Consider the following 26,025-nt stretch of genomic DNA (forward strand, 5'->3'; position numbering starts at 1 on the left):
CAAGTGTTTTCAGAATAAGAAAAAGCAGGGTCAGGTCCAGAGTGTGGATTGGGTCGGGAGTTGAGGGAGTAATGCTTTAGTGGGTGGATTTAGCTGTGTGAGCCACTGGTTTAACATGGGAACATTGTCATGTAGGGCGTGGGAGATTCTTCTGTATATATTTAGAGGATAGTAAGGTTTTGTGTTTGAGGAGGGGGGGAGAAATGAGTCACTGGGATGTAGATGTCTGCATTAGGGAAGGTAAACTGAGCTCATCTGAAAAGTGATCGTAATCGTTTCATTGTCTTAAATCAGTGTCTCTGTTTATACCGACTGAAATTGTTAGGGATTTGACGTGTGGACAGGTTCGGGTTTTACACGTTTTACCCGAGTAACGTGTTTCTGCATGGACCCTGGTGAATTTAAAATACAAGGTTTTATTCCGCTAGTTCTAAAGCAGGGTGCATTAGCATGAGCTAACGTCCAGCGCCAACCCGGAAGTTGGTTTCTTCTTCGTTGGTGGAGGCTTCGCTCAGTGCCACGTTGATGGAGTCCAGTGAGGACGTGGAAAGACGCAACCGGACCGGTACCTGCCTCTGCTGCTGCTGCACTCGAACAACAGTCCCGGAGGAACTATTTGTTGTCACGGTTTCATATTCATGTAAGAGGAACTCTGGCGTGTAAGGTAAGCGGAGTTGATGCATTCAGAAGAGTTTTATTAGAGAGGTTTATTTTGCTTCTCGGGTCAGGCACCGAACTGGATATGAACACGAACAGTGATCATAAATGTGGCGTAGTGGCTCTTTAGAATCCCGTTTTGTGCACAATTAACCCTGTCTTTTGTTTTGTCTTTGAGTGGCTTTAAACGCGATCAGCTGTTAGCTTGTTGCTAATATTGGTTCCCAACATCACGACCTTTGTCTCTTGTATTTTCTGTATTTCCCTGAGATATGAATTGTGTCTCTCAAACTGTCATTCATAGTCTGCTTCATGAAAATTGAGAGCGCAGAATGAGGAAATTAAAATTGGGAAACATACCAGTAAAGGAGTAGACAGACTTGTTTTCCTCAAACAGAAACGTATTTGAGCTAATCTGATCTACAAGTAGCAATGACTCTGTCCGACACGTCATTCCGATGACTGTGAGAACGTGTTTTAAACCTTGTCACTTTAATAAGAACGTGTTTTGCTGTGGTGGTGTGTTTATGTTCCGGGGGTCCAAAATGAAACAGACCAATGAAGCAAGTGTTTGTCTGAAGTCGAGTAACGGTCGGAATCGTACTGATACATTTCTCTTGAATCGAACCTCAAAACGGAATCAATGCTGGTTCTGTTGAATCGTTTTGATGATCAGATCTGGAAAACCTTGAGTTCTGAGTGTCTGTGCCGGGTATCTGACTGTGGATCTGTATTTGCAAAAGTTCTGGATTAATTTTTAACAACTCTGCCACCCAGAATTAGCTTACCATACCATAGTGTTTGCTTGACTAATCCCATGATGGCAAATCACAGCGCAACTGCAGTGTATAGAATGCAAAGGCAAGTGAAAGCAGAGCAAACGCTGATATGGGTAAACAAGGTGCAAAAGACATGAGTAAAAACCTGCAGACAAATGGATTCTAAATTCTACTCTCACAGTGAGATTGTGTGTCTTCATGTCGTCTCTACAGTTCATAACAGCATTTTCTCTGCAGGATGAAGCTTAAAGAGATCAACCGGACTGCCATCCAGAGCTGGAGTCCCTCACAGCAGCATCCCATCTACCTGGCCACAGGTGAGTTCCACTGCATGCTCACTGGCTGAACCTAAAGCCATCGCCACTCAGCCGGGGTTCTGTGGCGGAGGTGCGACCAAGTATGAAAGTGTAGTCCTGTCTTTGAACAGGAACATCTGCCCAGCAGCTGGACGCCTCCTTCAGCACCAATGCCTCCCTGGAGCTCTTCGAGCTGGACCTGGTTGACCCATCGCTAGACATGAAGCCGCGTGGCAGCTTCTCGTCAACGCACAGGTGAGAATCGATGCCAGTCAGGGACGGACCTCTGTGAATTGCGTGTGGAACTAGCTTCATCTTCACCTGCTTCTCCGCAGATACCACAAGCTGGTCTGGAGCTCATATGGGATGGAAGGCCAGGGTCACGAGTCTGGGGTCCTCATCGCTGGCGGTGAGAACGGTAACGTGATTCTGTACGACCCGGCGAAGATCATGGCCGGGGAGAGCGACGTGATCATCGCGGAGAGCGAGAGGCACCAGGGCCCAGTGAGAGCTCTGGACGTCAACCCTTTCCAGGTACGTCCTGAAGAGAGTTGCAGTGTTTAATGGCTCTTGAGTGAACCGCTGGTCCGTGTCCAGACCAACCTTGTGGCGTCTGGAGGGAGCGAGTCCGAAATCTTCATTTGGGACATGAACAACTTTGACTCGCCCATGACTCCTGGACCCAAAAACCAGGTACCTTTTTGTTTGCTTCATTATTTTTTATTTTTATTTTTTTATCATTAGTGAATTGGAAACCACATCTCAATACAAGCCCAGAAAAGAGTCATAAAAACAAGTCCACACTGTCCACAGTGAAAATATCCTGAAAACAATTTGCGAGTGAGAAGGCTTCATATTGATGGTTACTATTTGTTGAATCCAAGATAGATGCGTGTAGAAAGTGAAAAGAATCAAAGCTTTTTTGCGTTTGATTTTCCGACAGACAAGTCCAGAGGACTGATGTGGGACAGTCGTCTGAAGTCCCGCTACGTTTGATTTCATGGCAGAACACTGCATTTGAGAAGCGCTTCTTCTTCATGATGTTGAGCTGAGCTGTTAGTTTACATGCTGGGAGCCTTGCTCAACAGCCTCGTGCTCCTGCTTGGGTCATTAGCAAACACCATGCAAAACACTTCATTTCTGTCTACTTTGGGTACCGAATGACTCGCGTATGCTGCAAATACAGCTCATCCCAGGACTGAACTGGAGTGGATTTTCTGAATGGAGCTATGTCTCAGACTCAGCAACGTTTAGGAAATCTGTTCCACAGTTTTCACCGAGCGGCAGACTTAGATTTCGTAAATACTCGCTGTTCTGTGATGATTCTCGAATGGAGCTCAGTGTCAAGAAGTCAAACGTCTCTGTGATCCCGCAGCAGCTGGAGGACGTCAGCTGTGTGTCCTGGAACAAACAGGTCCAGCACATCCTGGCGTCGGCCAGTCCGAGCGGCAGGGCGTCTGTTTGGGACCTCCGGAAGAACGACCTGATCATCAAAGTCAGCGACCACAGCAACAGAGTAGGTCCACGTTCACGACGGACCCTCCTCTCTGCACCCGCAGCTAAAGCTGTCCTTCTTCTAGATGCACTGCTCTGGTCTGGCCTGGAACCCTGAGGTGGCCACGCAACTGGTCCTGGCCTCCGAGGACGACCGGATGCCCGTCATCCAAATGTGGGATTTGCGTTTCGCCACCTCTCCACTCAAGATTCTGGAGAGTCATACCCGGTAGGTTCTGGACTGAAGAAATATCATTGTTGTTGCACCTCTGACCGTTGGTTCTCTTCAGGGGAGTCCTGTCCATCGCCTGGAGTTTGGCTGACCCAGAGCTGCTGCTGAGCTGTGGGAAGGACAGCAGGATTCTCTGCTGGAACCCCAACACGGCAGAGGTAGAACTCAGACCGCTGATCCATTTCTGCTGCTGTGGCTGACACCTGCCGTCCACTCAGGTTCTGTATGAGCTCCCCACCGGCACTCAGTGGTGCTTCGACGTCCAGTGGTGCCCCAGGAACCCGGCGGTTCTGTCGGCCGCCTGCTTTGACGGACACATCGACATCTACTCCATCATGGGCGGCAGCAGCCAGGCGCAGAGCCAGAGACGAGCAGACCAGGTGAGAGGTGGTGAGTCTGGCGCCTTCCGCTCAACCTTCCTTTGACCTTCTCTCTGCTCCAGATCAGCAACTCGTTTGGGAACATGGATCCATTTGGGACGGGTCAGGTGCTGCCACCGCTGCAGCTTCCTCAAACCACCGCTGTGCCTGCCACCGTCAACCCGCTGAAGAAGCCGCCCAAGTGGATCCGCCGGCCCTTGTGTGCCTCTTTTGCTGTGAGTGGTTTAGCTCCTGAAGGTTGTTTGTGTTGAAGGACGCACTCACCTACTGGTGATTGTCCTGCAGTTCGGAGGGAAGCTGGTGACCCTGGAGAACTGCAGGCCCAGCCCCCAGCAGCCACAGCAGCCCACTGCACACCTGGTCCACATCAGCCAAGTCGTCACCGAGACCGAGTTCCTGAACCGATCCGATCGGCTGCAGGCGACCCTGACTGGCGGGAGCTTTGTGGAGTTCTGTCAGGAGAAGATGGATTTGGCGGAGAATGACTTCGACAAGACTGTGTGGTCATTTCTCAAGGTAGAAGAGTCAGAGGACACCTCTTCATCTGCACTGCACTGACCGCGTGGTTTGTCACAGGCCAACTTTGACAGCGATGTCCGCAGCAAGTTCCTGGAGCTCCTGGGCTACAACAAAGAAGAGCTCGCCGCCAAGGTTTGTGAAGGAGTCCTTGTCAGGCATGACTCCCTTCTTGTAAATGTGTTTCTGTCTTCAGATCTCCACTGCTCTAGAAGGGAAAACCACCACTCCACAGGTTGGTGTGTGTTGTCTTGTTTTCATGTTATTGACTTTTTGTTTTTGAAGGTGAAGACTGTTGAGTTCAACAGCTTCATTATGGATTGTTACACCAGACCTCTCGAACCTTCTCATACCTGCAGGGAGACCTCCAGCCCCCTGTCGCAGCAGCCCCGGCTGACTTGGAGGTCGTGCATCAGTCTGCCTCTCCTGAAGATGCCTTTGAAATGATTGCAGCTGCAAACCTGCAGCCGGCTGCCTCGCTGGACTTGGAGCCTGAGGAAGATCTAGAAAGAGACCTGAACGACAGTGTGGACCCGATCACCGCAGAGGAGGAGGAGGAGATCCCCCTCGAGGAGGTAGACGACCCTTGCGCATCCACATTGAGATAAACATATCGCCGGTTTAAAATCTTAAAGTAGAACCTTGAATGAGAATGAGCATTAACACTGATGCCTCCACACTTTCAGGACTCTCCAGCTGAAGTCGAGCCGAGTCCTGCTGCAGCTCCAGTTGTGGGGTCTGAAGTGGCTGCAGCTCCAGCAGGGGGCGCCACACTGTCTGTCAGTCAGGGTGAGAACAGAGAGTCTGAAGATCCAGCTCAGTGGAGACAGACTCAGGTGGAGTGTCTGTTTGCAGATGTCGATGGGCTGATCACTCAAGCTCTGCTGACCGGAGACTTTGAGGGAGCTGTGGAACTCTGTCTCCATGACAACAGGATGGCCGACAGCATCATCCTGGCCATTGCTGGTGGACAAGAGCTCCTGGAGAGAACGCAAAAGAAGTACTTAAGCCAGACACGCAGCAAGCTCACCAAGGTAGGCTTGTTGTCGGTGTGGAAAACGGGGCGCAGGAAGTCCTTGTGACACGCTGTCGTCTGGCTGTCAGCTCATCAGCGCCGTGGTGACGAAGGACTGGCACGACATCCTGAAGACATGCGATCTGCAGAGCTGGAAGGAAGCGCTTGCCGCTGTAATGACCTACGCTCAGCCCGAGGAGTTTTCATCCCTCTGTGGTCAGTAGTGCTGGTGCCCGACAAGCACGCCGCCACCGCTGCCGTCTTCACCGCGTGTCTTGTTTTCAGACCTGCTCGGCGACAGACTGGAGGCCGCCGATGATGTCCAGCTCCGACTCCGTGCCTGTCTGTGTTACATCTGTGCCGGCAACATCGAGAAGCTGGTGTCCTGCTGGACCAGAGCTCAGGATGGACGAAGTCCTCTGTCTCTACAGGTACGTCCACGCGTGAGTCGCTGCCGCCAGTGTCCATCTCACCACGTCTCTTCTACGTTTGTCAGGACCTGGTGGAAAAGGTGGTGGTGCTGCGACGGGCTGTTGAGCAGACGCAGTGCTCCAGTCCTGCTACCGTCGGAATCTTGCTGGCCGAGAAGATGAGTCAGTACGCTGCCCTGCTGGCCTCCCAGGGAAGCTTGTCCACCGCCATCACCTACCTGCCTGACAACACCAACCAGGTAGGGCTCAACTCGCCTGAAACTCAGAAATCAGTGCGTACCGGGTTTCCCCACGAAGAGCTTCACACATCAGCTTCATATGAACTGCTGAGGGTGTCGGTGAGTCACCAAAAGCCAGGTCACCTGACTCGCGTCCTCTCTTACAGGTCACTGTCCAGCAGCTCCGTGAGCGTCTGAGCCGGGCGTTGAACCAGCAACCTGTGGCCGCGGCACCCTCTCGCAGGGCACAGCCACCTGCAGCACCGCATCACTTCACTCCAGTCCATCCTGGCATGGTGCCGCAGCCTGCTGCTCCGGCGCCGAGCCCTGCCTCAGCTCCTGCACCGATGCAGTACTACCAGCCCGTATGTTTCCTCACACGCCTGTCGTCTCACGTGCTCCTTGTACAGTAGGTCCAGTTCTGACTGGAGAACAGTGTCATGCTTCTGTGCTTGTGGTGTTTTTGGTGTGCTCCACGTCTCCCCCTTCCATGGTGCGGCCATCATTGCTGTCTCCCTCATGTCTCTGCTTCAGATGAGGGCTGCAGCCACTGTCACCTCCTGGAGTAACCAAACTCCCACAGCCCTCCCCAATGCCCCCCCTGCTCCTCCAGTAGGCCCAGGTCCAGACCAGCAGGTACACCGACCGAAGCGTCCCACCCGCTTTTCTGCTCTGATGTTCTCAATTCACCCCTTGCTTCCTGTGTGTGGGTCCTTGGTCAGCAGAGGGCGCTAGTGTGGAGGAAGGTTTTAAGTTGGAGTGAGCGTTGAATGAGTTGGGTTCACTGTTGCACCCCCTGCAGGAGGAAGTTGGAAACAGGGCTTTTGTCTTGAAATGACCTGGCTCCTCCGTGTGTGTCTGCAGGTGGACCCCCCACATCCCCCTCACCCAGGGTACGGCATGACGGCTGCCGCTGTAGCAGCTCCGCCTCCTTCCTCCAACGCCACATACATGCTCTCTCAGCAGTACCAGCGTACGTATCCCGGCTTTATCCGGCCCCACGGCTCATCGGGTCTTCACTCATTTTTCTATATCTGAAGGTGTTTGTGTGGTGAAATGTCTTAACTGAATTAGACGCCCCCTGCAGGCGATGGCTAGTATTACAGAGGCCTTCTTGTCCTCCCTCCAGAGGACCATCCGTCTGGGCTCCACGTCACTAACAGCAGCATGTTTGTGTTCACTAACTTCTCTCTGGGTTCCAGCCTTCTCCCCGGTCAGCCAGTACCCGCCCGGAACTGCAGGGGCGCCCTTCTCCTACCAGCATGCCCAGCTCTCCTCCTCCGCCTCCCCTGCTCTGCCTCCAGCAGAGCCCTGCGCGCCGGCGCCTCCGCCTGGCTTCCTCTCACAGTACACTCAGCCTCCTGTCTATCAGCCTGTCAGCCTGTCTTCCTCTCCTCCTTCCGTCGCTCCGTTCTTTCCCTCCTCCTCCGCTGCAGCGTATGTGCAGCAGGGCGGTCCGGGATCTCCGGCGTCCTACCAGCCACCGGGTGGAGCCTCAGGTGACCGCCGCCTCTCAGGTCTGCATGTCCTCTGTTTCTTACTAACTTTTCACCAGAAAGTTCGTGTGAGTTGTTGGAGTCTCTCAGGGAGGGCGGTTCTAGGGCAGGTGCTAAAACTAGACCTGGAAGTCTTTGAATGCCAGGTCTTCACAGAATTGGTAGCCAAGAACAAGGAAGGTCTTCATTTAAAGATAAATTTGACAAAGTAAACCATTCCTTGCTTCAAGTATAGCTCAGCTCGTCCTCACATGAAGAGGCAAACATGGCAGTGACACTGGGCTCCTGAGGGCCCTACGTGGCCCCCAGATCCTACAAATACTCCTCATCCTCTTCCTGTCACGTCGAGCCTCGGACAGGGATCTGAGGGATTTGGAGCCGACGCAGAGCCCGAGACTTAGCAAGTTCCATCAAAGCCTTTCCCAAAGAGTCTGTGCTGGGCCACGGAAGCACTGGTGAACGGTGGCTCATGCAAGGGTTCGTGCTCGGCCCTGGACATGAAGCAAGTCCGTTTAACTCAATACTGACAAAATAATGGCTTGACTCTATTGACTCTCGTACTGAGTTTCATGGAACCAGACCCCGCACCCTCTGTGGCCCTTGAGGACCGTTTTGGTCACCCCTGCTCTCCTGAATGGGATTAGTTTTTTGTCCCACTCCTCATCAGTAGTGAGTGACTGGGTCTCTGAGATGACCCCAGTCTGGTTCCTCCTCCCCCCAGGACCCCAGAATGGCTGGAATGACCCCCCCACTCTCAGCCGGTCTCTGAAGAAGAAAGTGAGTCGCAGCTTCTGAGACGCAGATACAGATGCCTGAGGCTCACAGCATGTCATTCTTCAGCAGGTCACAGAGAACTACACCCCACCGGCTCCAATCACCGCCCCCATCATGGCGCCAGTGGGTGGCGACCCTCCCGCCACCATGGCCCAGGGTCAGTACCCAGGGACGCAGCAGCCCTACCCGACTTCTGCCATGAACCCGGGCGTGCCGGCCACTGGCATGGAGGGAGCACCTGGCGCCCCCACAGGGGACCTGATCCAGGTACTGGTGAGGAAGGTCCTCCCTAGTGAGGCATGTTATGGTGGAGTGGCAGCGCCCCCTTGTGGTCCTGAAATTGGCTGACGCCGTGTGTGTTGTCAGCCTCTGCAGTCGATCCCAGCGGAGAAGATCACCAAGAAGCCCATCCCAGAGGAGCATCTGGTCCTGAAGACCACCTTCGAGGGTCTGATCCAGAAATGTCTGGCAGCAGCTGGCGACCCGGTGAGTCTCCAGGTGACGGTCCGGGTCAGCCTCGAGGGAGAATGTGACCTCTGCTTCACCTTCACTTCCGCAGCAAACCAAGAGGAAACTGGATGATGCCACCAAACGCCTGGAGGCGCTGTACGACAAACTGCGGGAGCAAGCGGTGAGGAACACGTCACTTCAGTGGTGCTGGGGTCCCAGGGGAGGCTGCCTCTTCTGAGATGACCCCTCGTGGTCAGATGATCGAAGGCAGCCTCACAAGGCATCCATTTAAATCTGTGTCAAAAGTGCATCAAGTTAGCGAACAGACTTTCCCTCATTTGTGGTCAGAAGAAACATTGGAGTGTAAATTGTGCAGCCATCCATGTGTGTCTTTAAGCAACAGAAATGCTTGTAATGTCCCCGGGAGTCTAATGGCAGAGGACGGACGGATGTTCGAGACAAGCTCCGATGGTGTCAGGAGGGGCTTGTCTAGTCAGGAGCGGGTCGTCCAGCTGGGGGTTCAGTGGGTGAATTAGAGTGGCAGCACCACAAGTGTTTGGTGGCAGCAGACTGTCGTGTGCCTCAGCTGTGTTTCTCACTGTGGTGTCCTCGCCCCGCAGCTCTCTCCGGCCATCGTGGGAGGCCTGCACAACATGGCCCGGAGCATCGAGTCGCGGTCCTACGCCGAAGGCCTCAACATCCACACGCACATCGTCAGCAACAGCAACTTCAGCGAGACGTCGGCGTTCATGCCCGTCCTCAAGGTCGTGCTGACACAAGCCAATAAGCTGGGCGTGTGAGGGCCGGACCGGGAAGCTGCTTCGGACTCCGATTTCAGCCTCCAAACAGCAACAGGTTCTTCAGCACCATGTTCCGAATCAGTCCACTGGGTTTTACTCCAAATTTTTAACAGAAAAAAACTGCCTCCAGAGGAAGAAACACGCCCCACACTGCTCACCAACACAGGCCTCTGGAGGTCTCCGAAAACAAGCGCGCTGACTCCTGTACAATCTCCATGATTCTTCCAGCGGTCACTGATTCCAAATCCTCCACGTTTGTACGATTTTAGCCTCAATCAGTTTCTGATCTCATTGAAGTCTTTAAATCACAGGCAGGTGAAAATGATTTTATGATTGTGTTGCCTTCCGATGCCAACCTTGAACAGGAAAGGTTGGTGTCGTCCTGTGTCTCGACTGAAGCCATAAACACTGTGGTCCAAGTTCATTGTCAAGAGGGGATTAAGGGCTAAAGTCATCAGGACACGTGTTGCTCGAGTTTCTTTGTTCTGTCAGGAAAACCGCTTTAAAATGTTAGTTTTCCAGCGTGAGCTCTACATGCCACTTTTCATTTCAGCGTCACGCTTGAGTCAACTTTGAACCACTGTTAAACTGCTTGCTAATGATGTCGCTAATAGTCCAGCGGGAATGATCCCAAAGCGAATGAAATGTAATGAGTCTTCCCTACAATTTTCTGTTCTTAAAAATTGACAAACCTTCCAAAACTCTTGGGTTCACTACTGTTAGGCAGGTGTGTTTCACCGCCCCATCGCTGGAACGCCTTGACACGAGTGCAGGTTTCCGTACATGTGGGACCAAAGTTTTGTTCAATCCAGTCGTGTGTTTTCCGGAGTGGACGACGCTCCGGCTGCATGTTCCACACCCGTCGGACATCAGAAAGGGAACTTGATTTTCATTCCGAATCCGTCGAGGGCCGCCACTCTCGCGTCACGTTGACTCGAAGAGGAGTTTGCTGTCCCTTGACTACCTTCTTTTTAATAAACAGTATTTATTTACAGCTGCTGAGTCCGTGTGAATCAGAAGGGGAACTCTCCTCGGCTTTGTTGAGAGCCGGAGCTCACTGATGAAGGACGTCGTTTAGTGTCACACCAGCCGCCGGTGAGAGTTTAAGAAGGTGAAATGCGAAATTTTACTGCAAGGTTTGATTGAAACACGCAAAAATTGAAATAACAGGTGTGCGCCACCTGCTGGTGTAGAGGAGGAACTACACCAGGCTTCATAGTTCCAGCAGGGCTGACGGGCGCTGTGCTTCCATTCGGTTTTGAAGGAGTTAAGTTTCTTCAGCAGGCTGCGAGAACAGAGAGTGAGTTTGCTCTCAACCAAGACGCCTCGGTTTCGGTCACGTTTGCTGTTGAACAAAGAGATTGTGAACACAAACCTCCAGGATGGACACAAAGTGATGAGTCAACATAATGAGAGGAGGATTTATTCCACTTTGAATCGGCTGCTTGACAACAGACACGGACCTGTTGGCACACGGGGCACAGACACACAAGGTGAGGAGTGAAACCAGCAGGTGGTGCTGTCGAGTTGCGTCTACGTGTCAGTGTTCCACCAGTGACTGGATTCTCATGAGTTCCTGTGCTGGTTTGGGGGCGAGGCGTGTTAGCCGCGACCAGTCGGCTCCAGCTGGCTGAAGGACGTGATGAGACTGTAGCTCGCTCGCTCTTCATCCGTCAGCTCCAGGTTCCCGGGCCGGACCACGATCACCACGTTGACGCCGGCGTCTTCAGCGGCCTTGGCCTCTGTTACACCAACGAGACGTGCACAGGAGGAGTTAGCCGAGTTGCTAACACTCCCACCTCGCTTCAATTCCAACACAAGCTAACAAGTGAATCGCAGCTGAAGAGCAAACAAGTGCAAAATTGAGGTGCTAATACTATCCACTTCGTGGCGCTGCACACAACCCACCTCGCGTAACGTCTGTCAGGAAGGTGATTTCTTCGGGTTGGCATCCGATCCTCTCTGCGATTCGTTCGTAGCTTTTCCCGTCGACCTTTGCCCCCATGCTGGTGTCGAAGTGACCGTCAAACAACTGGAGAGAAAAGTTCTAGTGAAGGTCAAGGTCTTCTTTACTGCCAGTTGGGAGCACCACCGGGCAGACTCACCTCCAACAAGTCTCCTTCCACAGAGTGTCCAAACAGCAGCTTCTGAGCCTCCACGCTGCCCGACGAGTAGATGAAGATCTTCAAGCCGAGCTCTCTCCAGCGCCTGATGGACGGAGTCACGTCCTGGTAAACCCTGCACACACAGGACTCCAGTCACACACACCGAGCCGGACGAATGAGCAGGACTGATCTACCGGGAATCAGCGAGTCACGACTTGTGACAATTGGCTTGATCTTGATTCTGTCCCGACACCGATCACAATCGTTCTCCACACCAGTAAACCCGCATGATTAAGCCTCACAGCAACAGGAAAACACAACACGACTCATGGAAATGAGCTCTGTTGCCGTGGTTTTAAACAGGGAAGATAGAAGGTTACAATACAGAGGGCATGGAGGAACGGGCGACGAGCTTCTGGACATGCAGAGAGGAAGAAGTGGTCCACTTACTCGCCTTTGATTCTCCCCGATGAGTACGCAGACCTCCACATGTGACCCTGCAGCTGCTTGAGCGCAGTGGACTTCCTGTCCGCCGCCATCTGCCACAGAACGTTCTCCACCACCTCCCTGATGGCCTTCTCCTCGTCCGTGTGCACCGTCTGGTCGACGGTGTGGACCGGACAGGCCCGGTTCTGTTTCATGTCCTCCTCCATCTGCAACGCATGGCATCAGCTGCACAGCTCCACCCAGTGGCCATCGCGCCGACCATCGCTCACCTGCTTCTTCAAGAGATGGACGTCCTGCTTGCACTCGTCCTCCTCCCAGTGAGTCGACAGATGATCCTCCAGGTGTTCTCGGATGTACGGGAATAAAATATCCTGTCGCAGATCGGAACTTTCATTTCAGGGTGGCACTGACATTCTCAGGTCACGTGACCCTGGAGTTTGACTCAAAGTGACTCCACGTTCATCAGAAATTACATCCAATGGGTGGATTTCTGACCAATACAAGCAACATACGACTTACGACCGGGATCGGTTCCGACCAACCGGTCATAAGTCGGATTGGACGCAAGTCAGATGCCATTCAAAATAGCCGACGCAAGGATTCTAGGTGCGACTGTAGTGGTAAACCTCTGTGTGAGAGTGAGATGCTGGGATACTGTGCTGCCGTAACTGTCGTACACGATGCCAGGCTGCTACGTGCTGCGGTGCCAGACATGGAATTAAAAAATAAAAATAAAAAAAATTGTCAGGTCGTAAGTCGGATGTTACTTGTAGACATTAACAGCCATTCCACTCAGTCCGCTAGTAAAACAATACTCCACAGATGGGCGAATAACATGGCTGCCATCAGGTGGCAGGTGAAAATGAGGAGCCGCTAAATGAACTAATACAGGACACAATTGGTCCCGTACTAGGATGTGTCCTTCAACGCAGCGGCAGAGCCGTTTCAAACAAAAGCGTGGTTCTTCAATGACTTGTCTACCATGTCGTGGTCATGTTTAATCGGACATAACATAGCCCTCTAGCGGTGCTCAAGCATCTGCCCTTTTCCCAGTACAAGAAAAGTTCCCTTTCTTGAGCCTTTTTTTCTTCTTCAATCTTAAATTTGTGAAGGATAAAAAGTTACTCATCAATCCACTGTATTTCGGTGTTTGATGGGGCATTTCATGGAGTTCCTGTGAGAACCCGTCCCCAAATTGGACCGAGCCCCTCCCACACATGTGTTTGGAGTGCCCAACACAGTTATACAGAAGGCCGCCAAGAAGGGCACTGAGTGGACTTGTTATTCAGTGGGCTAGTTTGAATTAGCTCACGGTAAAATGCATTCAACTCAACAGACTGACGCAGGAGGGGAACCTGCACCTCGGTCACGTGCCCGGGCCAATCTGCCCAGGGGAAATTGCATGGAAATCTGGACACAATTTTTGTGTGACAAGTGACAACATTTAATTTCGTATTTTCATACGTCTAACTTTAGAATGTCTGTAGATCCAAACCCATCAACAGTGGGGGCTTTCTTTTTCTTTTCTGAACTTCTTTTCAAAACAAAGAGCTCAACTACTCACACAAGTTGACCAGCGTATTCGTGTAAATAACTCCAGTCATTACACCATGAAACAACACATGAGTATTTCTCTATTTTTCAAGACAGAAATTTGATCCCACTTCCTCCTCACAATTTTCATCATTTTCATTCCAACCAAAAGACATTATTTGCAACATCAGCATGACAGAACGTGACCATACTGCAGACCAGGGGACTCAAGCCAGTCCTCAGAGGGCCACACTGGGTTTCTGTTGGAACCCAGCGAGCACATAGAAGCTTAACCAATCAGGTGCCAGCTGAAACAAGCAGCACCCGACTGTCAATCAACGGACTCCAGCCTTCAGACACCTGGTGGACGAGAAGGTGTCCTCCTGACCAGCGCCCACTGAGAGCCCCGAAATAGATATATTTCAAGCATATGACAAAATATATCGCCTTTATTCAGGTAATATCTGGTGGACTAGTGGAGCAATGGACAACAATAATGTCAAAATCTTTCAGCTATTCTCACTAAAGAAGCGATTCTTTTCTGTTATTGTTATTATTTTAATAATGGTTGATCACGACTGGGTGTTGGGAAGTCCTTTTCCTCACTAACGTTAAGGAACGGAACATGTTTCCAACATGAGCTCGTTGCTGTAGCGTTTACAGTCAATGAAAGGCTGCGCTGGACCAATGAATGGAAGCGTGTGCTGTTAGCCGCCTGCTAACCGGTGTTAGCACCCGCCAACTGCTCGCGTTGAACGCGTCAAACCGCGCTTCGACTGACGCGACTCTTACCTTGACGAACGTGATGGGCGTGGTGGTGCCCTCTATGTCCAGCAGCAGGACCGTGGTGCCGGCGGGGATGGAAACAGAAGCCATGTCTCGGCGAGCTCGATGAGCTGCGGCTTGCTGCGGCGGCGTGGAAGACGACGTGAGTGAGGTGCGGCGAGCCGCCAGAGCGCCCGGGTGTATCTGGGGGTTAGCTGCTGTTAGGCGTCACAACCACGTTTAACCGACCGCGCCAGAAAGATCGATGAAGACCGTGGTGAAGACACATGTTCTTCCGCGACGGCGAGAGCTCCGGTCCAGCTGGGGGCGACAGCGAGCGACGCTCCAACATCAGGTCAATTTTTGACGGGTGGCACACAACTGTATCAGCGCACTACCGCCACCACCTGTTTAGGAGGGTGGCGCTGGTACTGCGTTACAAGCGCCGTTGGTTTGTCTGTGGTCCAATGTGTGACATGGGACAAGGGACAGACGACTCAATTTTGGGAGCGATCCGAATCCCTACCTCAATCCAGGAATATTCAACGATGATACATGACGTCATGCTGAATGTTCCCATAGCAACAACCATCTTCCTACATAGACGGGCCAGTGGCGCAATGGATAACGCGTCTGACTACGGATCAGAAGATTCTAGGTTCGACTCCTGGCTGGCTCGGTTCATTTTTGGGAATAACTGTAGTCAGATACCATGTTTTACCACAGTTGATCGGGAGGCATTCTAAAAGTGGCGCAGTTTTTACCTCTGTGATGGAGGTTATGTTAACAATGCGTAGATATGTCAGTGTTCAAAATAAATTTCAAAGTTATGGACAGATTTGGACGACAATATCAGGGAATATACGAAATGGAACAAGGAACAAATGTGTTTTGGGAGTGATCTGAATCACCATCTGGATCCAGACTCTTCAACATTGGGGGCCATCAGCATCTGTGCCACGTTAGAATTTGGATCCAGGATTTTTTTTTTTTTTTATTCCAAGAGTATTGGGAGATGATGTTGGGGTTGACTCACGCTGCTTGGCGGAGGGTTGTGCTCTCTGAGTGCCTTCATAGTTATTAAAAGTAGCAGTAGTTGTAGCACTGTTGTTGTGGCTACTATTGACCATTGACTTCATGATGGTCGACACACAAACATTCTTAAGCTTATTCTTTAAAAATGAAGTTGTGTCATCAGGATCTTTCACTTTCATATTATTTTGTTCTTCATTTCTTTATATTCACTCTATTGATTGTACATCCGATAATAAAAGCAAAGCTTGATGCTGGTTAAGAAATGAAGCATCGATTTTCCAAATCAATAGATTTTTGTCTTGTAACAACAACTTTTCAGAACTTTTTTTACGAAGGTTTTGTCGACATGTCTTCTTTTGTCTTGCGTGCAAACCTTCCGGACAGGCCCGCCACGATACATTCTCTAATCTTAGACAAAAAAGGATTTTTTAAAAGTAAAGGGAGTAAAAGAGCTGCGTTGGCCGGGAATCGAACCCGGGTCAACTGCTTGGAAGGCAGCTATGCTAACCACTATACCACCAACGCCCTGCGAAGGGTCCGTGGGATTCCTGGCTATTGATAGTGAGTGGCACTCGCCAGTGGGAGGCGGTGTTGCGTCGCTATGTCTTTACCGCCTGACGTGTGAAGAGGACGGCGTCTCCAGCCAAGACCGAAAAACCATGCGATGACACCTAAACTGCGGAATTACATCTTTTAAATGACGCCTTTTCCTTGAATGAGCCTTTTTCACGAGCCAGAGTGACGCCACCCTTCAGTTCGGCGCTTCATACGTAGGTAGCAGCAGCGTCAGCGCCAGCTTTAGCAAAACTTAGCTTAGCTTCCGACTCCACGTCCCGGGCTTTCGACTTGACTTCGGACGATCTGGCAACATGTCGGACGATTATGAGTTCTGCGAAGACACGAGCATCATGAGGATGGAGGAGGACGGCGAGGCCAACTGCGACGAGCCGATGTCCGGAGACTGCGGCCCGGCGGGGGGAGAGGCCGAGGGGTCGCGGATCGACGCCAGCAAGAACGAGGAGGATGAAGGGTACAGTAACGGCGGAGCCGGTGCCAGGCGCCAGATAAACTTAGTTCCCCCCGAGCTTGTTCATATCCCCTCGTAAAAAGCCTTGTGTGGTTCGTGTGCAGCTCAGTCACCCGTCGCAGACTCGGAGTAGCGCTTCCGCAGTGGCTCTAACAGCCTGACTTTTAGAGGTTTTAAAGGTGACCCCCGCCTGTCAAAGGAGTCAATAACAACTCTGCAAATAGTCATTGAAATAACCCAGAGGTTGCACTTCCTGTTCTGGGAGTCTGGGGGCGCTACACGACCTGTGACGCGTAAACGGAATTCTGTCTTTAATCGGTTTCTATGTTACATTCACCTCGGCAAGGGCATGTTTTTAAAAACTCCTACTGAAATGGCAGCGACAATTGTTGTAATAAGGTAATAAGGTCACCCTACGCTCTCATGAACGCAAGCCCTTCTCACGCGGGTTTTGTTTTTAAAAACTTAGATTGGGTTAGAGATCACTTACCTGGCAGCAGGAAGCCTCTTTTTCATCACTGCCTGGTGACGGACGCGTTTCATTTGACCTGCCTCCCACACTGGTTACCTTGTGGCCCACAGTCGTCCCTGTTGTGTGCGGTGTTGACGTCACCGTGCACCGTCAAGAAAAGTCTGAAAACAAATTGAAGTTTGTTGTGATGATTCGGAGCAGCCACGTGAGTCAGATAGACAGGTAAATAGTTGAGAAATAAGGACTAAAATCTTAATGCAGCATGCACAGGGGAAGACGATGTGCAGTGAATAGTTGCACGAGTTGATGAGGTCAAGATGAACTGGGGTGGGGGTCAATGTTGCACCCTGAAGGTCAAACTTTGAGTGTCAAACTGTGGTCTACCATCTGGTCTCAGACTCGCCAGCAGTTAGAGCTGAAGTTCGTGTCTCTGTTGTACCAGAAAGTGACGCCAGAATTTGGGCCTCAGAGTCCTGTCTCCCCTGCATCTTTAGGGGTTGAAGTGCCTCCAAACAAACAGCAATATTTCTCACTCCAGCCATCACCTGGAGTTTGTTGGGAAGCTCCAGTGTTTTTCTTGTCGGCCCTCAGACACGCTGACGTGCCTTCTTCTGTCCCCAACAGGAAGATGTTTGTCGGCGGGCTCAGCTGGGACACCACCAAGAAAGACCTGAAGGATTACTTCGCCAAGTTTGGAGAGGTCGTGGACTGCACCCTGAAGCTGGACCCGGTCACCGGTCGCTCGCGGGGATTCGGCTTCGTCCTCTTCAAAGAGCCTCAGAGCGTTGAAAAGGTACGACACTGGCCTTCACTTCTGCACCTCCTCCACCAGCTCTTTCAGATGTGTTTTTTCTCCAGTTATCAAGTCTCCTGTTCTCATAATGTAGCTTCACATCCAAATGAAATTTCACATTTTCACACATTGCATAGTAAGGGACAGGACTAGAAAAACTGCATAATTTCAAGCAGTAAACAAACCTTGTCTTTGTAAAGGTGAACAGGGCCTTCACATACATGGATCTGGGTGGGAACATGGGGTGTTGTGGGTCCAAACCAAACGTTCCAGACATCTGGTTCTAGTCGCCTGTTCTTGACTTGATGCAGGTCAGCGCGCAGAAGGAGCATAAACTCAACGGGAAGGTCATAGATCCAAAGAAGGCCAAGGCCATGAAGACCAAGGAGCCCGTGAAGAAGATCTTTGTCGGTGGTCTGTCTCCTGACACGCCCGAGGAGAAGGTCAGAGAGTACTTCAGTGCCTTTGGAGAGGTAAGCACAGACAGAGGTGCACCAGGTCTGCATGAGTGGCGCACGAGCCAAGCGTCTCTCCGTGGTTCTCCAGGTGGAGTCGATTGAGCTCCCCATGGAGAGCAAAACCAACAAGAGGCGAGGCTTCTGCTTCATCACCTTTAAAGATGGCGAACCGGTGAACACCATCATGGAGAAGAAGTACCACAACATCGGACTCAGCAAGGTAAATGAGGAGCTGTTGTCGGGACTGGAGCATGTAGTGACCTTCCTCTTCTCCCCTCAGTGTGAAGTGAAGGTGGCCATGTCGAAAGAGCAGTACCAGCAGCAGCAGTACTGGGGGGGGCGAGGAGGCTTCTCCCCCCGCTCCCGAGGACGAGGAATGGGTGAGTCAGTCTGTCAGTCTCTTTTTTTCGGGCGAACCTCGGGCGAGCCTTCATGGTGCAGCGTGAGGCGTACCCTTAAATGGATGGTACTCATCGAGGGGTCACTTGAGCGGTGCTGGTTCCGTTAGCTCCGGTCCAATCGTGTGTTTGAAAGCAGCACACGCTCTGCTCAGTTTCCGCTTTAGCCATGCTGTTCGGCTGAGCGCTCTGCCGACTCGTCGCTAGGTCAGCTTCACCTGTAGCTGTCTCTCCGCCAGAAGTGAGACCTCGTGTCACCCGCATACGTTTGTCTTTGCAGGTCCCAGTCAAAACTGGAACCAGGGTTACGGAAGCTACTGGAACCACGGCAGTTATGGCTACGGTAACCACGGCTACGGAGGTGGCTACGGTACATACGGTGGCTATGATTACTCTGGTTGCAACAACTATTATGGATATGGTGACGACAGTAGTAAGTAACTCTGTGTGACGTTTGCGTCGCTGCTTTTCCACCACATGAAGCCACGCCCCCGTCTGATGTCGCCAAAACCTCACAGCACTTCCTCTGTAAACCCACTCAATAAATCGTGTCAATGATCACATGACCTCCTGGCCTCTTATTACAAGTAGACTACGTTTTGTGTTAAACTGGTGCAGGATCGAAGCGGAGTAGCGGCGATCTGACCGACGAGACGCAGGTAGTGAGTTAGCAGGCCAAAGAGGCGGGGCGTTAGCATGGTGTGGTTTGAGGGAACCACTTCACTTCTGCAGTCAGAGCTCATGCTTAGTAGACAGACAAGTTGGCCATATCGGTTTCTTCCGATAAAATAATGTCTCACCAGTCGTGAGGTCCATTTGACAGAGTTACTCAGCTCCACAGTCGGAAGTGGGCGAAGCTTTGTAGTTAACGGAGAAGCGTCGGAATAAAACATGGTTTCTTTTTCAGCTTATTCAGCATTTCATAGCGACGACCTGGCTATTTTTAATCTCATATAGTTCAACTTTCTATTTAGCTTAACAAAAGTTAGCGTCCGCCACGCTCCCCACCATGTAATTTTCCATCTCGCTCAACGCTAGCTTCCACTCGCCTCCATATTCACCTTCATACGTTGCTTCCTTTCCATATTCACTCCATTGCTCCGCCCACCTCTGGCTCTTTAACTGTGGCATTACAGTTACTGCTCTGTTAATGGCAGCAGTGACACAGTGCCGCTGTAGTTGTGGCACTGCGACATTAAAACCATTGCCTTGCAACTGAGGCACTGAAACAGCTACACTGCGTCACTGTTATTATAGCTGGTACACTGTGGCTCTGCAACAGAGCTACTAAAACCTCAGAACTGTAACTAGCACTGCAACAATAAAACGGTTGCACTGAAACCATGGCGCTGCAACTCTGGAAACTGCGGCACTAAAGCAGTTACACTGAAACCGTGGCATTGTAGTTGTGACACTGTTATTATGGCTTGCAGGTGGTGCTTTTGTTGAATGGAGATCCTGGGTTTCCTCTCATGAGCAGCAGCTTGATCTCAGACTGGGCCCAAAACTGCAGTCAGGGTACCTCACAGGGAGACCGAGGGGGTTCAGCCAGGCCTGCACCGTGTTCAGGATTCTGGGCTGAACTGTGGATGGTGGAGCTGCCTGAAGGCAGGTCTTTTTCTGTAGATGCTGGAATACGGGTCGGCCTCGCAGTCTGTCCATGGTTCTGTCTGGAACTTGGAGACAGCGCGATCAAGAGTACCGGGACGGTCACGCACTCCGGGCTGACTAGATCAAGTCGACACTGACTCGATCGAGACTGAAGTCACAGTGTTCTCTCAGTCGCTGGTCTTTATTGACATCTTTGACTCCAGGATCGTGCACAGATGAGGGTCATCAGGGTCAGCGATATTTGTAAGTGAATGAGTGAGGTGGTGGCCACATTAGCAACACTTCACCTGCTCATGTGGCCAACTGAAGGAGCTGAGACGTTCCCACTGTGGAGATGTTTTCTCTCCAGTCAGTCCTGGGTGGTCCCAAGCCCTCCGCTGGAAGGAGACCAGGTGACCTTGTGAAGCTTTACTCCAAGTCTCAGGCTGATGCCTGAGTTCAGCAGGTTCAGCGCTCCTCAGCACTGGTCTACTTTGGCCCCCTGCTGGTATCTCTGGGTAGTTCCACCTCCATGTCACACCTGATTTGCCTTTATGTTGCGTTTGCGTTACATGTTTTCTTTTTTGATGACGACACACAAAAACTCAACACACAACAGCCACACAAAGATCGAGTCAACTGTGCACAGATCACAAATATTCCGCACGATAGAATATAAAGATGAGAGTGAAGAATCTATTGAAGTAGCGTGCTCGCTCAACTACTAATTCCCTCTCATGACAAACTACCGCTGGAAATTAGCATGAGACAGTACTTCAAACACAACTCCAGGCATTGTGCACAACACAATGGCTCTGTGAAGAACAGTGAACGAACCTTCTGGTACTGCCAGCTGCATTTACCGAGGCCAAACGGCGTCGCCACCATTACCCGGGGCGATTCCACTCTTCTGACCCGTGGTTTTGAGGCGTGGTGGACACGTGTTGGAAAAGCAGCTTGGTTCTTGGTTCCATTTCTCTTCTCGATGTGTCTGACTTAACCTGCGTCACTCTTGCAGATCACCCCGTCGGCTACGGCAAGTCGCCCCGCCGCGGCGGCCACGCCAACAGCTACAAGCCATACTGAGCGCACCGCTGTCCCGCTGCTGCAGGTAAAGCTCCATCTTGAGCCGAGGGCCTCAGACTTGACATAGCTAAACTTAATTTGGGTAAAAATGTTCTTTCTCTAGCACCCTCAAGTGCTTTTCTGTAGAGCTAACGTAACACCGGCCTTCTGCTGCCCTGCTTTGTTTTGTTAACTGTAGTTAACAGGTAAAGCTACTGCCAGTTAGAGGATGTGCAAGGAAACAGAAACGGAAGTGTGTTGTCTCCTAACTCTGACATACCTTGTTTGTACCTGCCAGCGGAGCTTCCTTGCAGGCCATCAGCTGACTCCCAGATACTCTCAGGGCCGCTCAATGCGGACCGGGTACGAGAAGCATACGCTCTCGAATGCTGCCATTTGGTATGGTCTTACAACATCCTGTCTCAGCATTTCTAAACTAAACAGTACGGGACACCGTCCAGCATTGTCGTTCTGCTTTGTCCTTTTAATTTCTTTGTTGTGTAAACGTAACGTAAAGAGCTCTAAACCTAAGTGTAACGTCATTTCTTCCAGGCCCTTACTCCCCCACATGTAATGATTTGTAAATACTTGCTTCTCGAAGGAGACCGCAGCGCCTGTGGAGCGATAATTACTAATGCTAATTTGACCATGCTTGTCTCTCTATTCAGCTCTGGTAGTCCATGAGCTCAGCGCTGCAGTGTTGGGGGACAAAGAGCAAATTCTGTGGACATGTCTTCTGTTGTTGTGACGCTCAGCGATGGGAAAAGACTCCTCTTTTCCTTTTACACTTCTCTCTGACCCAGGGCTGTGCCGCGTTCCCCACAGAAGCGTTTGACATTCTGGTCAGGACAGTCGCAGTCAGCTGAACCTCGCTGACTTTCAGCCTCCGTCCGCCGCCGTCTTGAAACGATTCTTTCAGTGAGGCTAACCTGAACTGAGCTGTACGACGGACAACTTTGTCACGTGACGTTGTGATTGTGTGCGGAGCCATGGAGGCTAGATGCAGCATCCATTGCCTGAACAGTCATAAACGGAAAGGCTACAAAGCAGACGACAGGTTTCTTAAACATCGCCACTCATGCAGTTTTGTCTCACATAAGGTTCATTCAAGGACACTGGTGTTGTCACATCACATTCCTGTATATGAGAGGTGTTCCGCACAAGTTCCAGGTTGAAGCTGAGTCCTGTGATGTCGGGACATAAGTCTTCGGATTCACTCCGATGCCGCCCCAATTGTTACCTCCACCAAGGAGGCCAAGATTTGGATGGCGTATCTTTGTATGTTTGTCAGTGTTCAAAATATCTAGAAAAGTTACACACACAGATTTGGGAAGTTTTGGGTTTGTTTTGTGGGATACTTCAAGGACCTCAAGTCTTTTTTTCTGGCCTGACCCGACACCACCCGGTCATGTTTATGAGGCTAGCCACTCTTGCCACTTGCTAACATTAGCATGGCTCTCTGGTGCGGCTTTAGCAAACAGGCATGCAAAAGATGCGTAGTATCTAGTGAAGACAATAGTTTTGATTCTTTCGTCTGATCAACTGTGTCTACGCTTGGAACATTTCCGACGTGAATTACTGAAACCGCTGTGCGCTGTCGTAGCTAGCGTAGCACATTAGCGGTGCACAAAATGACTTGGTGCTGATGGAAACGCCAATTTTCCGACCCTGAAGTCCTGCTGGCAGAGGTCGCGGCACAGCCCTGCTCTTAACCTTGGTTCTAATTTGAAGTAAAAAGCAGAAGAATGAGCAGAAATTTGCATGAAATGTTACTTTGCTTTAATTTAACGTGTAAATGTTTTAATCTTAATTTATTTCACTTCAGGATTTCAATCTTAAGGATTTTTAATTGAATTTACTGACTAGTTTACCTCTGAAGACCTGAGCGTCGGGTCAGTGTTGCGAGGCTCATGTGTGCGTATCTGTCTGCAGGTGTCGCCGAGTCGACGGGCTGCTGCCGGGCCACCGCCGATGACCTCCCCACCCTGACATTTTCCTTCCTTCCGTATTTGTTGGATTCGGAGTTTGAAGTTTTCGGGCATTTATTTAGCGAACCCTCAGCTGCCCCCCCGCCCATTCCCCTAGTGTTTGCACCCGCTGTTTGTGAAAGCCTCTGTTTATTTAGCCTGTATTTACATTTCTGTGGTAGCAAACAAACACAAGTATCAGCGGTGGATACCAACATATACACAATAAAGTGACAAAACATTTGATTCTTGTGTATCTAATTTTTCTGGACTCATCGGAGTGTTAACGGCTCGCGCATGCTACACGGCTCTCATGCTAGCTGATGGTTGATAACCACAATCGGGCTTCTGCATGTCGACGCATCCAGTGCAAATGTAAAACTCAGGGTCAGGGTTTCAACAATTTCTGACCCTTTTACGACCACAAACTGTCGGCGAAGGAGCAAGATCGCAATGCTAAAGCACTTCTCATCTAAAAGGGGAGCAAGGTCCTCTTTGTAAGAACATACAGGATCTGAACAAGGGAAAAACTTTGCCACGTTTCCTTGGGAATGCCTTGTTTTTCTGGGGAGACAAACCCAACTGTCTGAGGAAAGGAATGTCGACGCTGGTTCGCTACCCTGTTAGCTGATCTGAGCGGTACAGCAACACGATAAGTCACAAAGAGCTAGTCGCAGCGCTCCCCTTTAGCTCTACGATGACTTATCGCTAGCATTTGTGTACCATCAGAACAGTAGATGTAGATGTGTAACTGCAGCTAAACAAGTCAGAGAAATGTTAGTGGAAGCTAAGGTCTTCATGAACGCTGGAAGATTGATGGAAGCCATGTAGCATGTCGCTTTCTGTCCATCTATCGTGGCTTGATTCTTCATTCTGGAGTCCCGCTTTGGTGTGAGAATGTCTCGACGGACAGGTAGCTGAATTACGCAGAAGTGACGAAGTGGACGAAGACAACACTGGAGGGTTTGGCCAAATGAACGCGATCATGGGAATGATACATCGTGGTTCTTCTTGGCTATGATTCAAGAGTTCATATGACGTTGGTGGCAGCGAGGATGATGAGGATGAAGATGATGAGCACGACCACGCCGATCAGAATCATCATTTTGATGTTCTTCCACCAGAACTTCCTCGCCACGCGCGTCGACGTTCTCTGGAAGGAGTCGGCCTGCGGAGAAGAGGAGGGCCAGGCAGTCAGCGCTGGATGGCTGAGGCGAGCGGGTTGGACGGTCAAAGAAACGGGACTCACCGTCGCCTGCAGGTCGTCCGTTTTGCCGATCAGGTCGTCTAGTCGGTCGCCTCTCTCCAGGACCTTGTTGATGTTGTCAGAGAGGATGACCTTGACCTCGTTGACTTGACCTTGAACGTGGTCCAGTTTGGCCGGCCCAGCCCTGGTGGAGGTGGGGGTCGGAACTCTCGAGTTGTCCTGGTACGACACGACACTAAGTAAAAATAAAGCCAGGTAGCTGTCCAATTCAAGGCCCCCATGTACCGTGACTGACCACGGACTGGCTCTGATTTGTTCTCATTCTTAGCTCAGCAGTTCACAGAGACCGAGGAGGAAACTGGTGGATGCTCATGTCTCAAGTAGCTAATACTCCAGGGTTGGAGAGAAATATTCCAATGTTACCAAAGCAAAGACCTAATTTCCTTGATAAATAAAATTCTGAGTAAAAACATTGAAACACTTAGTACACAGCAGCTAACGTGACGTAAGTTCAGGGTCAGCACAAGTGTTGTGAAAAGGCCATAAAACTGCGACGTGCAACAAAATATTGGTGAAACAGATGAAAACAAAAGTGATTGTTTTGATTTATTTGCTTTGTATTTAAGATTAATTAGGAATTAGCAAGTGAAGTACGAGTCGTTCCTCTGCCAGTTTGATGTCTTTTCACCTCAGGTGACAAGTCCTGGTTCCGGGGCCTCTCATAGCGCCGGCCTATAAAGAAGTGCCCTTTGTTTTGAACAGCCAGCTGAACTTCGAGCCTTCACAAACATGCCACACGCTCTCAGAGCCGCCACAGCAACAGATTCAGACTCTTCGGAACGGAAATCAAGCCAGGAGCAGATCACATGACCTACCATGTCTGCGCCGTGCTTCTCTCTCAGCTGACCAAGTCCCGATCTGAGTCTCACTGGTCCCTCTACAGAGTGTTGCACGGAAGGTTCTGCCTCGCCTGTTAATCATCAACCAGTCCCAGAGTGAATGGAGTGTCGCCGGGCAGCAGAGGACCAAGCGGCGCGCCACTTCCTGTTTCCTCGAACGACAAGCCTCAGCTGCCGAGAAGAAGCTCAGCGGATGTAGGTCAGAGCAGATCGCTGGGGTCAACGGGCACGCTGATCTGTGAAAGTTGTCAAAGTGAAGTCACTTCTTGTCTTTGTCAGCGTTTCCCTCAAAATACGCGTATGTGTGTGCACTCATCCCCTCGAAGGAGGAAGTTGTGAGTCAGTTGTGTATGATCAGGGCCGCCGTGGACCCCGGCACATCGGCCACCAGGAGGAGCCAAACCTATACACTGAACCGAGGTGTTCATCCTGTTCATTGTTGATGTCAGAGGAGGTTGAAGGAGAACCAGGGGAGCAGTGTCAAGAAGTAGGTGGAGGTTGTGGACCCAGGTGCAGCATTGGAGTTTAATGGATGAAGACCATTGGATGAGACAAGATAACTTGACTTAAATTGATGTCATTAGATGAGATGTGAGTCGACTAGACTAGACAGCTGCCTGACGTGACTTGGAAGCCTGAGTTGCCTGGGCAAGATGCAACGATGACTTGACTAGAGAGGACTTGACCAGACTATTATTTAACATTGAGACTTGAGTGAACTAGAAG

At 50.8% G+C, this 26,025-nt stretch overlaps 4 protein-coding genes and 2 non-coding genes across 16 annotated transcripts; 3 read left to right on the forward strand and 3 right to left on the reverse strand.

Moving 5' to 3' along the window:
- The first annotated feature begins 511 nt into the window (after positions 1–511).
- sec31a (SEC31 homolog A, COPII coat complex component) lies at positions 512–10,541 on the forward strand. Of its 7 annotated transcripts, none has more exons than XM_053846224.1 (28): positions 512–664; positions 1,674–1,753; positions 1,864–1,987; positions 2,068–2,266; positions 2,330–2,425; positions 3,108–3,248; positions 3,313–3,455; positions 3,517–3,616; positions 3,677–3,838; positions 3,901–4,053; positions 4,124–4,354; positions 4,415–4,489; positions 4,551–4,589; positions 4,714–4,929; positions 5,041–5,143; positions 5,210–5,388; positions 5,459–5,585; positions 5,655–5,800; positions 5,866–6,039; positions 6,186–6,383; positions 6,553–6,654; positions 6,883–6,991; positions 7,221–7,535; positions 8,236–8,291; positions 8,355–8,555; positions 8,655–8,774; positions 8,848–8,919; positions 9,359–10,541. In XM_053846224.1, exons 2-28 carry the CDS (start codon positions 1,675–1,677, stop codon positions 9,536–9,538), a joined length of 3,840 nt encoding a protein of 1,279 aa, XP_053702199.1. In that variant the 5' UTR covers positions 512–664; position 1,674; the 3' UTR covers positions 9,539–10,541. The 7 variants fall into 7 exon arrangements, with proteins under 7 accessions (XP_053702199.1, XP_053702206.1, XP_053702216.1 ...); XM_053846231.1 differs by having other exon boundaries at positions 8,358–8,555; XM_053846241.1 differs by having other exon boundaries at positions 7,221–7,517.
- A 410-nt stretch (positions 10,542–10,951) lies between these two features.
- On the reverse strand, positions 10,952–16,506 carry enoph1 (enolase-phosphatase 1). The gene is made up of 6 exons (XM_053869209.1): positions 14,416–16,506; positions 12,360–12,461; positions 12,094–12,296; positions 11,644–11,776; positions 11,447–11,570; positions 10,952–11,280 (listed from the first exon to the last, which is right to left on the reverse strand). Exons 1-6 carry the CDS (start codon positions 14,497–14,499, stop codon positions 11,141–11,143), a joined length of 786 nt encoding a protein of 261 aa, XP_053725184.1. The 5' UTR covers positions 14,500–16,506; the 3' UTR covers positions 10,952–11,140.
- Positions 14,995–15,067, forward strand: trnar-acg (transfer RNA arginine (anticodon ACG)). The gene has a single exon. It is a non-coding gene; the product is annotated as a tRNA-Arg (tRNA).
- On the reverse strand, positions 15,877–15,948 carry trnag-ucc (transfer RNA glycine (anticodon UCC)). The gene has a single exon. It is a non-coding gene; the product is annotated as a tRNA-Gly (tRNA).
- Positions 15,999–23,455, forward strand: LOC128761160 (heterogeneous nuclear ribonucleoprotein D0-like). Of its 5 annotated transcripts, XR_008414918.1 has the most exons (9): positions 15,999–16,453; positions 17,547–17,715; positions 18,027–18,188; positions 18,262–18,393; positions 18,454–18,553; positions 18,852–19,004; positions 21,180–21,272; positions 21,525–21,625; positions 23,159–23,447. XR_008414918.1 is itself a non-coding variant. In XM_053869188.1 (8 exons), the coding sequence occupies exons 1-7, from the start codon at positions 16,293–16,295 to the stop codon at positions 21,245–21,247; spliced, it is 945 nt and encodes a 314-aa protein (XP_053725163.1). In that variant the 5' UTR covers positions 15,999–16,292; the 3' UTR covers positions 21,248–21,272; positions 21,525–23,455. The 5 variants fall into 5 exon arrangements, 3 of the variants coding, with proteins under 3 accessions (XP_053725163.1, XP_053725154.1, XP_053725144.1); XR_008414916.1 differs by having other exon boundaries at positions 21,180–21,625; positions 23,159–23,450; XM_053869188.1 differs by having other exon boundaries at positions 21,525–23,455.
- Positions 23,310–25,614, reverse strand: si:ch73-234b20.5 (uncharacterized protein LOC449923 homolog). Its single transcript, XM_053869234.1, has 3 exons — positions 25,276–25,614; positions 24,443–24,619; positions 23,310–24,361 (listed from the first exon to the last, which is right to left on the reverse strand). The coding sequence occupies exons 1-3, from the start codon at positions 25,276–25,278 to the stop codon at positions 24,224–24,226; spliced, it is 318 nt and encodes a 105-aa protein (XP_053725209.1). The 5' UTR covers positions 25,279–25,614; the 3' UTR covers positions 23,310–24,223.
- Positions 25,615–26,025: the final 411 nt, after the last annotated feature.

The sequence above is a fragment of the Synchiropus splendidus genome, chromosome 1 (genome assembly GCF_027744825.2).
Source record: "Synchiropus splendidus isolate RoL2022-P1 chromosome 1, RoL_Sspl_1.0, whole genome shotgun sequence".
Lineage (NCBI taxonomy): Eukaryota > Metazoa > Chordata > Actinopteri > Syngnathiformes > Callionymidae > Synchiropus > Synchiropus splendidus.

Bases quoted from the DNA above. Each gene is read 5' to 3' on its own strand.
- sec31a (XM_053846224.1), top strand. From the start codon at position 1,675: ATGAAGCTTAAAGAGATCAACCGGACTGCCATCCAGAGCTGGAGTCCC. The intron at 4,355-4,414 runs GTAGAAGAGTCA...GGTTTGTCACAG, and splicing joins CTGTGTGGTCATTTCTCAAG to GCCAACTTTGACAGCGATGT. The intron at 4,930-5,040 runs GTAGACGACCCT...CCACACTTTCAG, and splicing joins AGGAGATCCCCCTCGAGGAG to GACTCTCCAGCTGAAGTCGA.
- enoph1 (XM_053869209.1), bottom strand. From the start codon at position 14,499: ATGGCTTCTGTTTCCATCCCCGCCGGCACCACGGTCCTGCTGCTGGAC. The intron at 12,462-14,415 runs GTAAGAGTCGCG...GATCTGCGACAG, and splicing joins CGCCCATCACGTTCGTCAAG to GATATTTTATTCCCGTACAT. The intron at 12,297-12,359 runs GTGAGCGATGGT...CATGCGTTGCAG, and splicing joins TCCATCTCTTGAAGAAGCAG to ATGGAGGAGGACATGAAACA.
- si:ch73-234b20.5 (XM_053869234.1), bottom strand. The intron at 24,362-24,442 runs GTGAGTCCCGTT...TCTTCTCCGCAG, and splicing joins CGGACGACCTGCAGGCGACG to GCCGACTCCTTCCAGAGAAC.
- LOC128761160 (XM_053869169.1), top strand. From the start codon at position 16,293: ATGTCGGACGATTATGAGTTCTGCGAAGACACGAGCATCATGAGGATG. The intron at 18,394-18,453 runs GTAAATGAGGAG...TTCTCCCCTCAG, and splicing joins ACAACATCGGACTCAGCAAG to TGTGAAGTGAAGGTGGCCAT. The intron at 18,554-18,851 runs GTGAGTCAGTCT...TTGTCTTTGCAG, and splicing joins CTCCCGAGGACGAGGAATGG to GTCCCAGTCAAAACTGGAAC.